We start from the raw sequence: 11,596 nt of genomic DNA on the forward strand, positions 1-11,596 counted from the left end.
ACGTTATCTTCGCCATCAGCCCAGCTGTTGGCAATTTCCATTAACTTGTTTATGGTCTTCGGCTTCTTGCGCCCGAGTTCCTCTATGTAGGTTTCATGGCGGATGTCGTCGCTGAAGGCATCAATTGCTCTGTCGACGGAAACATCTTCGGCGGCGTTCAGGAGTTTGGTGAATCTTCCGATGTATGCGCGCATCGACTCCTTTTGCTTCTACTGGCAATGTCGTCATTCTTCGATCCCAACAGGCCTCTTGTATGTTGCTTGGAAGTTTGCGACGAAAGCGTCCACCAGGTCATCCCACGATTTGATGGAACCCTTCGGCAGGCCTCTCAACCAAGCTCGTTCCGAATCTTTCAGGTAAAGCTGCAAGCACCTGCATTGTCGCTATCTCGATTTCCTTTGTGTAGGATCACAGTCTGCAAGTAATCGTCTATCCATGACCTCGGCTCCTGCTGTCCATCGTACTTAGCGGTGTCAGTGGGGGTAGGTTTGAACTTTTTGGGCGGCATCGTCTCACGGATCTTGTAGCTCAAGCAGTCAGCTCCCCTCAATTCGTCGTCGTACTCTTGGCTTTCATCTAATGCATCGCTATCGTACTCTTCCCTAGCGGCGCGTCGTCGCCTAGCTTTGTCGATTCTACTCAGGGTGATTTCGTCTCGAGCATCCCTTGAGGGATGCTTTGAACCACTGGCTTGGAGCGTGGTCTTTTTCCTTCCATGGGACCAGGTTATCTCCCAAGATTGTGAGGCTTTCCAAGGCGCCCCGGTGAGCTTGAGCCATAGAACCTTCGGGTCGTTGGTTGATGAGGTGCGCCGCGAGGTTGGCAGTTGCTCCCTCAACGGTTTTCGGCCTTAGCATACCCGCAGTGTCCATGGTCATGAATGACTTGGACAGATTCGACGTTATTTCCCTAGCATCGTCTTCTAAAAGTCTGGATAGCCTTGATCGGTGCTTCCCCGCACCTTGGCTGCTTCGAGAAGCACTCCCTCATGAGCCCCTTCGTCATTCACTAGATTGTTCTACTGCGAACAGACGTCTTTAGAGGGTGGCCTGCTCATTCGATAGCCGCTCCCGATTTTTTTCCAATATAGAGCGATAGGCATTGAGGGTTCCAACCGAAGTTCCGACGGGGAGCGATGTGTTATTAAGTACGGTTGCCCTGGCTGCTACCCACTCTTCCTTCGCGATGCTGTGATCGCTATTATTGTTACTAGCACTGTTTTCGAAGCTAAGTCGCCTGCTGGAGCAAGAGGTGTGATCTTCATCTCTCCTATTCCTTGCGTTTCCTGTGTTATTGGAGGTATAGACTTGGTGGCGCGCCGTTTTCCAGGTGACCTCCTTGACGACGCTGTCCTCTCCCGATGAATACTGGGCACTGCAGATGAACGGTGTGTCACTCGATCCCAACCCGTGCCTGGTGTCGCAGTTCAGGCAGTAGTACGAGGTCATCTCTGATGGTACGGGGTTATCGGATCCAACCGACATCGAAGACGTCGACCGAGGGGTCGATGACGGGGAAGAATTTGTCGAGTCTGTCAAACCTACCGAAAGGTCGACTGATGATGACATGATCGACAATGCAGCCGATGGAGGCGATTTCCTCGCTGATCTGGGGGCGAATGGTTCCAGCAGACGTAAGACTCCTTCCGTGTTGACGTTGTAGTGGACACTCCCGAACGTCATCTCCATGTTTCCTTGTAGATCCGAAAAAGTCGAGCGAGAAGAGCTGTTGTGCGGGGTGAACTCGTAGGAGCCGAATCAGATCGGACTTCCCGAGATTGGCGATGATGATGGCGTCGACGAAGCTGCCGATGACATGGTTGAATCTGCCGATGACGGATCTTGTGCCAACAGGGTTCCCACAGACGGCGCCAATTGTCGAGGGTACTCCTCGGCAATGCCCTCCGATTGGGGCTTAGGGTTGATGGAATCCTGTAGGCTGACACGAGACATCGGTTAACAGACAAGCGGGGAGAGCGATTTACCTAGGTTCGGGGCCCTCGATGAGGTAAAACCCTTACGTCCAGCCTGTCTGATCTTGATTATGAAAATATCGGGTTACAATGGGGTGCCGAAGGTTTCGGCTGTGATCTCGTCGAGAGGCTAAGTTCTACGTGGACCTAGCTCTAGACTTGCGTGGCTAAAGTTGCTAAGATTGATTGTGTCCCTCGGCAACCCCTCTCCTGGCCCTTATATAAGGGGCCAGGTCTCAAGAGATCTGTCCGGGTACGACTACGTTACAAAAGACCCTAGCTCTAAACTTTCCTTGTTCGGTTCCTCTTCGTCTTGTTCTTCAAGGAATCTTCTTCGGCACCGTCGTAGTGGCCCACCTTACCATCAGGTGTCTTCATGGGCCTCCAATTGGGCCGTATAGGATAGGGCAATAACATTTACCTGAAGGGTAATGCCCACGTCAAGTGGTAATTGCAATCTGAAATAAAAAATAGCAGCAAGCAAACATGTAGCAGAACTGGTTGTCAATGGTGTTTCAATGCTTGGAAACAAGGCCTAGGGATCATACTTTCACTAGTGGACACTCTCAACAATGATACTATAATTGAATACATAGATATTATCACTTCACTATGCTACTCTGAACCACTCTCCGATTTGATAATAAACACAAATTCATTGCATAGGTTTGCATAAGCATTTCTTGAAGTTCGCATTCCCAATCTATGGACACTCCACGCTGTCACTTTGAGCAAACAAATATGGTACTAACTAGTCACCACAATTCATAAGTATTTCTATAATTAAGCATAAGAAACAAACACGGTGTGCACACTGTCACCTTCACATCGTTGGACAAGGTGTCCCTGGAGATCACATAATAAAACCACTTGAGTAGCACAATAGTTGAAGAATAACTTCTACTTATTCAACTAGATTACAAAGCTCATGATCACATAAAGATCATACATGGAGAGATAGATGTACCACATAGCTACCGTTAAAGTACTCAGCCGCGGGGGAGAACTACTCACTCCTCATCATGGGAGTCAGCAATGGCGATGAAGATGCAGGTGGAGTCGATGGAGATGGCTTCGGGGGCAATTCTCCGTCCCGGCAGGGTGCCGGAACAGAGACTTCTATCCCCCCGGATCTTGTCTGCGATGACGGCGGAGCTACGAAACTTTTCGTGGATGGAGGCCGATTGATTTAGGGTTTTCGCATCGGGAGGCATTTATAGGCGGAAGGGCGAGGTCGGTGGAGGCCATGGTGGCCCACACCACCCCTAGGCATGGGCCAGGCCGTGCCTGGGCATGGTCTGGCCACCCTGTGGTCCCCCTTCGTCGACTTCGTCTTCGTTACGGAAAAATAAGATCTTCGGTTTTTGTTTCGTCCAATTCCGAGAGTATTTCCTGTACAACTTTTCTGAAATACAAAACAACAGAAAACAGGGAACTCGCACTGTGGCATCTTGTCAATAGGTTAGTGCCGGAAAATATATAAAAGTGCAACGAAGCATGAGCAAAACATATATAAATAGGTGTAAAACAAGCATGGATCATCAAAAATTATAGATACGTTTGTGTCGTATCAAGCATCCCCAAGCTTAACTCCTGCTCGTCCTCGAGTAGGTAAGTGATAACAAAATAATTTTTGAGGTGACATGAAGCCAACACAATCTTGATTAAGCATGTAAAGCATTGTGAGCTGGGATCTAAGTACTCTAAACATAGGCATGATAGATACCATTCCAACAATAGAACTTAGCAACTATGTTATAACATAAGAAGTAACTCAAACAAAGGATCATGAATAATAGTGCATTGAAAAAACTGTTTGTTTATGAGCATAGATTAAACATAGTAAAGTGGTACTCAGCATGTCCTTTATGAAGTAGCAAAACATAAATGCTAGGACATCTTTAAAGTTCAGAGGGTGACAAGATAAAAGTAATTTAAGAACAATCAATAGTCATAATCATGAATCAATCAATAATAAATTTTGGGACTATGCACATTATACTCAGAATGACAACTATGCTCTCTTAATTGGTGCATAAAGCAAGAAGATGAAGACTGAACATAAAAGTAAATGAAAGGCCCTGCACAGAGGGAAGCAAGATTACTCATGTGCTAGAGCTTTTTATTTTGAATGCAATAGGAGTGTTGAAAATATATTTTTTGAGAGGTATGCATGTCTATGTCAACAAATGGCATCAAATGATCTATCATCCTTTCATATAGTGACCTCAAGAGCGGCTCCCATGTAGTTCTCCAATGCACACCATTATTTAGGATCTCTCCAGTACATAATGTGCGGAGTATTATTTGTTTATTTTATATTTTATTTGGGATGGGCACCCAGTTGCCTTGCTCTTTTTGCAATATTATGTACCAACACATTATGCATGCTAGTCACAGATTGATGTCATGAAAAGACAATAAACCATTCAATACTTCCTCATGAGCTAAGAACAAACACAAAACATGTAGTAATGTTTGAAGGTTTAAAGGTAGCACACAGGCAATCCACTTTGGAGTGGAAGTGAAATACCACATATAGGTATGTATGGTGGACACAATTGGCACTTCGGTTTTTTGTGGTTGGATGCACGAGTAGAGTTCATACTCAGTACAGGCGAAGGCTAGCAAAAGACTGAGAGCGACCAACTAAGAGAGCAATAATAGCCATAATCATGCATAGCGACAAAACATTATCAATCAAAGAATAAAATGATATTACAAGTCAAAACTAAATGATCATAGAGGCTTTAGTTGACTGGTTATAGTCATAACATGGTATAAGCATGTGCCAAGTCAACACAATAAAGCATCAAAGAAGAATACCACAATATTATGCTTTTTACGATGAAAACAATACATGATTTGTTTCAATGACACATTATGCACTCTCAGCTATTTGAGACAAGTCATGCTACAACAATAAGTATTAAGCATATGACAAGAATAATATCCAACATGACATGCCAAAGTCTATGCCACAATCTATATAAGCTTCTTTTTGCATCACTATAGGCATGAAATATTTTACTCGTCTCCAACACCAATCAACTTATTTGAAATAACTCTCGGATATGGAAAAACTATATGGACCAGAGTGCTAATCATACATAAATAAAGAATACAAACGAGCTCTGAACAAAATTCGAGTGAAAGAACAAGAGCTAAACGTAGTACTAGAAAACTAGAACATTCGCAGAACAATAAGAGCGAAAACTAGAGTGTCTATGCAATTAAAATAGAGCGTGTCTCTATCCAAAACAAATATGTCGGAATCCAACCATATTCTACAGAAAACAAAACGTAACTAAAAACAAAAATAAAGATACTCCAAGAGCAACACATAGCGTATGAAGCAATAAAAATATAGCGCATAGAAAGATGACCTGTTGCTTTGTTGATGAAGAGGGGATGACTTGGGCATCCCCAAGCTTTGATGCTTGTACCTCTTGAATATTTTTTGGGGTGCAGGGGCATCCCCAAGCTTGAGCTTTTGTCCATTCTTCATCTCATCACATCATTCTTCTCTCCCTACACTTGAAAACTTCCTCCATACAAAACTTCACACAATTCTTATTAGCAGCAATAGTACAATCAAAATAAGCAAATCTACCTGGGTTTAGTTCCAACATATATCAAACATCTATTGAAACATTAGCTACTATAGCAACCTCTTCAAAAAAAACCTTTGCTCAAAAGAACAAAAAAAAAAAGAGATTAAGAGGCAAATGCAAATAGTGGCAGAAATCTATCAAAACAGAACAGCAGTTAAAGGTCCATTTTTTCGAAAATCTTCTGTTGCTAATCTCGAAAAGTGGTCAACTAACGAAATTCAGATAATAACCTGGGTCATATGCACAAAAATTGGTAGCTCAACATTCTGCTCTGGCTACTTATAAGAGTTTTTATGTTGAGAGCACATAATCTGTTTTCAGGCAACTTCTTCAAATCTTACTTTCTCCCATTAGAGGCTATTCTTGGCATAAAATTGAAATAAAAATGATAAAACGAAATAAAAATGATAAGGAGATGTTATTACAGAGGTAATAACTTCCAAGACTCAACAAAAGAAAAAATTACAGAAATAAAACATGGGTTATCTTTCAAGAGTGCTTTTCTTTAACGTCTTTCAGCTAGGCTCAGTAATTTAAGAAGATGCTGACATAAGAAATATTAATTGAACTAAAAGAGGGCATCAAGAAGCAAATATGAAGCACATTTAAGTCTAGCCCACTTCCTATGCATAGGAATCTTGTACACAAATAAATCCACAAAGAACAAAGTGACAATCATAGGAAGATAAAACAAGAGTAATTTCAAAACTTTTAGCATATAGAGAGGTGTTTTAGTACCCTGGAAACTTCTACAACCATATTTTACTCTCTCATAATAACTTTCAGTAGCATCATGAATAAACTCAACAATATAACTATCACATAAAACATTCTTATCATGAGCCACATATATAAAATAATTATTACTCCCCACATAAGCATAGTCATTCTTATTAATTATAGTGGGAGCAAATTTAACAAAATAGCTATCATTATTATTCTCATCACCATAATCATCAAATATAGGAGGCATATTGTAATCATTGTGGTGTTGGTGTGCATCAAGCAACCACACCTCAAGGTGAGGCCTCTTGTGCCGTTCGGGAGCACTAAGCCACCGCACCTCTCCAACAGAGATTAGCACTCGCAAGAGTGTGAATTTCGGGATAAATCATCGTCTCCCGCGTGCCTATGTTATCTCTATACCCGAGTTCTTTACTTATGCACCTTACTTTGTGATAGCCATTGTGCTTGAAGTTATATATCTTGCTATCACATAGTTGCTTATATTGCTTAGCATAAGTTGTTGGTTGGTGCACATAGGTGAACCGTAGTATATAGGCTTTAGGCTTGACAAAGTAAACGCTAGTTTTATTCCGTATTTGTTATGCCCATATCGTAAAGGTTTTAAACCGCCTATTCCTCCCCCCCCCCCCCCCCTCGGCGACATTCATATCCTTTCACTTACGATGTAGCAGTTGTCCTCGGACCGCAGGGTTAGGTGCATTGTTGTTATAAAAGCGACAAGCAAATAACGAAAAACAATAGAGGAAAACGCAGCGGAGACATAAAATTTAACGTGGAAAACCCATTCCAATACAGAAGGGGAAAAAACCACAGACGCCAGCTAACAAATATTTCACTATATCGGGAGGTCTTTACAAACGCGGTGGGTTATCTTATAATCTGATGAACCCTAGCCGGCGACTTACAAGATGTATATATAGGCGGTGCCAACGATTCGTACCGGATTGGGCCGAAGCGTAACGAAATCTGAAGTTAGTCTTCCTTTAGTATATGAATTTGGATCACAATATAACAATTGTCAAATATGAGGATTGCGGTATCTGGAAAGTGATGGAGAGATTGATGGATGGAGATATATACCTGCAAGTCTTGCCGGAGAGGAAGTCGAAGTCGAGTGGTTTGGCTCGAGGATGTCAGCGACGACTTTGGTGAAGCCTGGTACCAGAGTCTATGATGTTCCCCATGAATCAGATCTGTGTGTCTGTCTTTAAACACGGTTTGTAAGCAATATACAATACGTCGCGGTGTATCAGTTTTACAAGCAACTTAACCGGAGAAAGTGGTAATAGTAAAACCAAAGAGGATTCAAATCGGCTTTTGTTTTTGTTTTTTTTAGCCTGAATCATATTCATCAGATCAGAGACCGACCAACCTCTAAAGGATACGAGTTTGGATTCAGGGATGGATCTCCATAAGAGAGACCAGAAACTCGATCCATTTATCAATCTCTTCACATCACAGGCAAATACCAACGCGGATGTTGCTCATTCCATGGCCATCCCATACTAGTTCAAACAAATTTAGGCCCCTAACCTTCTTCACCTACACTCCACTCCCTCTACACACACATTATGCTAGCTTAGATTACAGCACCAACATATATGTATTGCTACCACAAAAATACTCTCTACCTGTAACACATTCTACAAAATCCCGTCACAAACTTGTATTCATTTCACTTCGTGTCCTCTCATCATGCACGGAAGTATCAGCTGACATCGTCATCGCCGTGCAGTATCGACTCTAGGAGGGCCTCTTCCTCCTCCTGCAGAGAACCAACAAAAAACCAGACCCCAAAATAGCTATAATCAGTACACACTCTCATTAATAACCAACAATATGGTAAAGCTAATTAGAATGGAACTCATCGCTGGCTTACCACTAAAGCCGTGAATTCCGTCTCTTCGTCAATGGCGCTCACGATGTTGGGATCGTCCATGAGATCCTGTTCACAGACACCATGGGCAAGTAAGCATATATTTTCTGTGGTTCAAAATGCAAAGTGCCTCGACATAGTTCGGGTTATACGAATGAATGGTGGCAGTGCTTACATCCTCAGCGATGCGTAGCACACCTTCTTTGTCCTGCAGAAAGACATGTCAGTGCATCATGTGCAACTTCTTTCATTAAAGCGTTCAGAAGCATTAATATATCCAAGAACAACCAACAAACCTTGACTGCAACAAATAGAAGAGGATCGACTGGTGTATAGATCATATAGTGTGCACCGTCCTGCAATTCAGTACGAGCAATCACAAACATGCTAATTAGTGTTATGTTAACTATTCTGGGAAAGGCAAATAGCGGCATCTGTCAAACTTTGATTATTTGATCACAGTCATGACAAAAGAAGATAAGGAATCAAGTTGCTCACCAAATTGAAGTTGCAAATCTCTACACCTTCGAAAGGTGCCTCGCCGCTACCACCACTAGAATCTGCAGTTTTATATGAGAAATCAAAGAATAACGATGTTCATATGCTACTACTCCAGGATCATTTCTTACACTTTCGGTGGTGGAGATAAGTTATGGTATAGACCTTACCTTTGTAAACATCATCTTTTTGAAGAAAAAAAAGTATAACAAGTTTATACTCTACACATGTAGAGTCCAAATAACTGGTAGAGTGGTAGATCATAGTGATGGGTATAATAAATCTATCAAAGATCTGCATGCTGGTAAAGTTTTCCCTTTTTACCATGTGAAATTTTATATCTTATTCATAGTGATAAGATACCATGGAAACATTTTTCTAGAAGCAGGAGCCTATTTTTTGGGATTATTGACAGAATAAGACTACATAGGCCAGTGCTTTTGGTTACCATGGAATTCTTGAATTGCATCCTCAGGAAAGCAGAAGCCACCTCGTGCTGTATAACAGAATCTGAAACAGAGGGCAAGAGATATAATGTCAGGTGTGTCACATAAGCAATGAACATGGTTTAAGTGTACACTGTACTCGCAACGCCTTATCCCAGTTCAATTAAAAAGGTGGAAGCTTGCATTTATATGGTGTTTCTGTGATCCTTACCCGCTTTCAACAAAATGCATATGCACTCTAGCAAGGGCATATGCAACAGATGGAATGATCTGCTTAATCTGGTCATCGTCAACCTACAAAAGTAACTGTGCATCAGGCAGCCAAAAAGGAAGAACGCGGCATTTGTTTCTGAAAAATAACAGCGTAATTTTTAGCATCAACTGCAGGTATGTTTTCACTACAAACAAGCGGTGTGCTCGATGGAATTGAAAAGGCAGGGAATCAGAGACGCACAGCAATCCAGCCACTGAAGTTTGTGCTCTTGAGCACCTGAACAGGCCTGAAAGAAGGAACTGAAATTCAAACAAAGAGAAAGAAGAGGGGAATCACTTATGAACATCCCAACTATATATAGTGTGTTTGGTTACATGTCAACTGGGCACAGAAGCAAACACTCGTGGTCTTGCGTGCTACTGAACACCCTCCGGATTATGCACTCCAGTGGACGGTTGTTCGCGTCATCCATCTGCAGAGAGTCAACAATGGAGAGAATGGTCAGCGCACAATTTCGCAAAGACACCATGGATTAGCTAGCACGAAACTGGATGTGGTGCAACTGACGATGGTGACGATGCGCTTGGAGGCAGCGGCAATGCACCTGCCCTGGTCGTCCAGAACGAAGCCAGCGGGCGGTTTGGGCATGCCGCCGCCCGACCGTGTCCCCCCGGCGAACCTACTCTCCCCCTCCTCCTCCTCGTCGTCGTAGTCCCTGTACCCCGCCTCGTCGTCGAACTCCTCCTGTCGCCGCATAGATACGGCTGAGCGGGCCGTCTCGGCGCGTGGCGGTCCCCTGGGCGGCGCGCGGCCAGGTGAGTCCCTGGGCGGTGGCGGCCGGCCGGGTGCGCCCCTGGGCGGTGCGCGACCGTGTTGGCGGGTGGGCGCGCCAGGAGGTCCACGATTCCTGGGTGGACCTCCTCCGTAGGCGCCCTGGTCTTCTTCGTCGTCGTGAAGCCTGGGCGGCGGCCCGCGGCGGCGGTTCTGCGGGGGAGGCCCCCTGTTCCTGGGCGGCGGCCGGGAGCGTTGCTGCCGCGGCGGGGCGGCGCGGACGGAGACGTACCTCCGCGGCAGCGCGGCGCCACCCGACTGAGCGCTGCCGAGCTGGGACACGCGGGGGAAAGCAGTCCCCATGGCCATTGCCAAAGCCGCCATATCCTTTTTGCTCGACAGGTAGAAGACGAGATATAGTGAGAAAATTCCCGTTAAAAAACAGAACAAGATAAAGTGAGAGACATCAGCTGACCAGTGACAGCGGAGCCCATGGGCCTACTTTGAGCCCGAGCTGTAGACGCTATTTTGACGAAAATAACCTTTGGGCGAAGAAAAGCACGAAATGACTCTCTGTCCAAACTATTTTATTGGACTAACTCTTTTGTGTGGCATCCTTGCCATCGGCGTCACACTTGTATGTGTGGCGCTCATGCGAACATCGCCACACATCTAGACCGACGTTGCGCGCCGTGGACCAGCCGACGTGGCAGGATGTGTGGCGTCGTTCGGAAGGGCGCCACACATCCACTTCCGTGTGGCGCCCGAGCCACCCCTAGCCCGAGCCTCTTCTTCTTCCCTCTTCTTTTCTTCTCTGGAGACACGGACCGCCGCCGCGGGCCGCCTCTCCTCCACCCCCACCAAATCGTCCACGAATTCGACAGATCTGACAGGCCAAATCCTTCTCCATCCATTCCTCAAGGTATTCCCCTTCGGTTCCCTTCGATTCATCCAAGATTTGCTCTGATTTAATTCGATTTAGACATGGAACCAAGATTTGAAATTTTGGTTGGCGAAATCTATTGTAGTGTATGTGTTGAAATCCATAGTCTCTTGTATGTATGTGTTTGAACCATAGATTTGTTGGAACCCCAGATATGAAATTTTACATGTATGTGTTGAAACCCTATATATGTATGTGTTAAAATGCCTAATATTTGCTTAGCAAATGCATTCTATTGTCTTACATATGCCTAGTATTTGCTTAGGAATGGCTCATATTGGTCCAAGTAGGGAGAAAACCTTGGAGCCCATGTCTTTTTTGTGCATTCGATGGAGAACTCGGACTCCCGAACGGCGAGCGGGTGATTGTAGTCCACGACTCTTGTGTGTGCCGCTGTGAGCAAGTCAGAGCAAGCCAAATGAAGCAAAGATGGCCTCCTACATGAGCATTCACATATCTTTAGGGACACACGGAAAGCCTGTTCTCCGTGTTGGACACCACCTTGTGTGGTGCCT

At 44.4% G+C, this 11,596-nt stretch overlaps 1 protein-coding gene across 1 annotated transcript; it reads right to left on the reverse strand.

The window, feature by feature from the left end:
- Positions 1-7,727: 7,727 nt before the first annotated feature.
- Positions 7,728-10,537, reverse strand: LOC124707928. Its single transcript, XM_047239612.1, has 10 exons — positions 9,935-10,537; positions 9,742-9,839; positions 9,608-9,653; positions 9,365-9,447; positions 9,156-9,217; positions 8,708-8,769; positions 8,506-8,565; positions 8,385-8,417; positions 8,213-8,278; positions 7,728-8,098 (listed from the first exon to the last, which is right to left on the reverse strand). The coding sequence occupies exons 1-10, from the start codon at positions 10,520-10,522 to the stop codon at positions 8,042-8,044; spliced, it is 1,155 nt and encodes a 384-aa protein (XP_047095568.1). The 5' UTR covers positions 10,523-10,537; the 3' UTR covers positions 7,728-8,041.
- Between the last annotated feature and the right edge of the window lie 1,059 nt (positions 10,538-11,596).

The sequence above is a fragment of the Lolium rigidum genome, chromosome 4 (assembly GCF_022539505.1).
Source record: "Lolium rigidum isolate FL_2022 chromosome 4, APGP_CSIRO_Lrig_0.1, whole genome shotgun sequence".
Lineage (NCBI taxonomy): Eukaryota > Viridiplantae > Streptophyta > Magnoliopsida > Poales > Poaceae > Lolium > Lolium rigidum.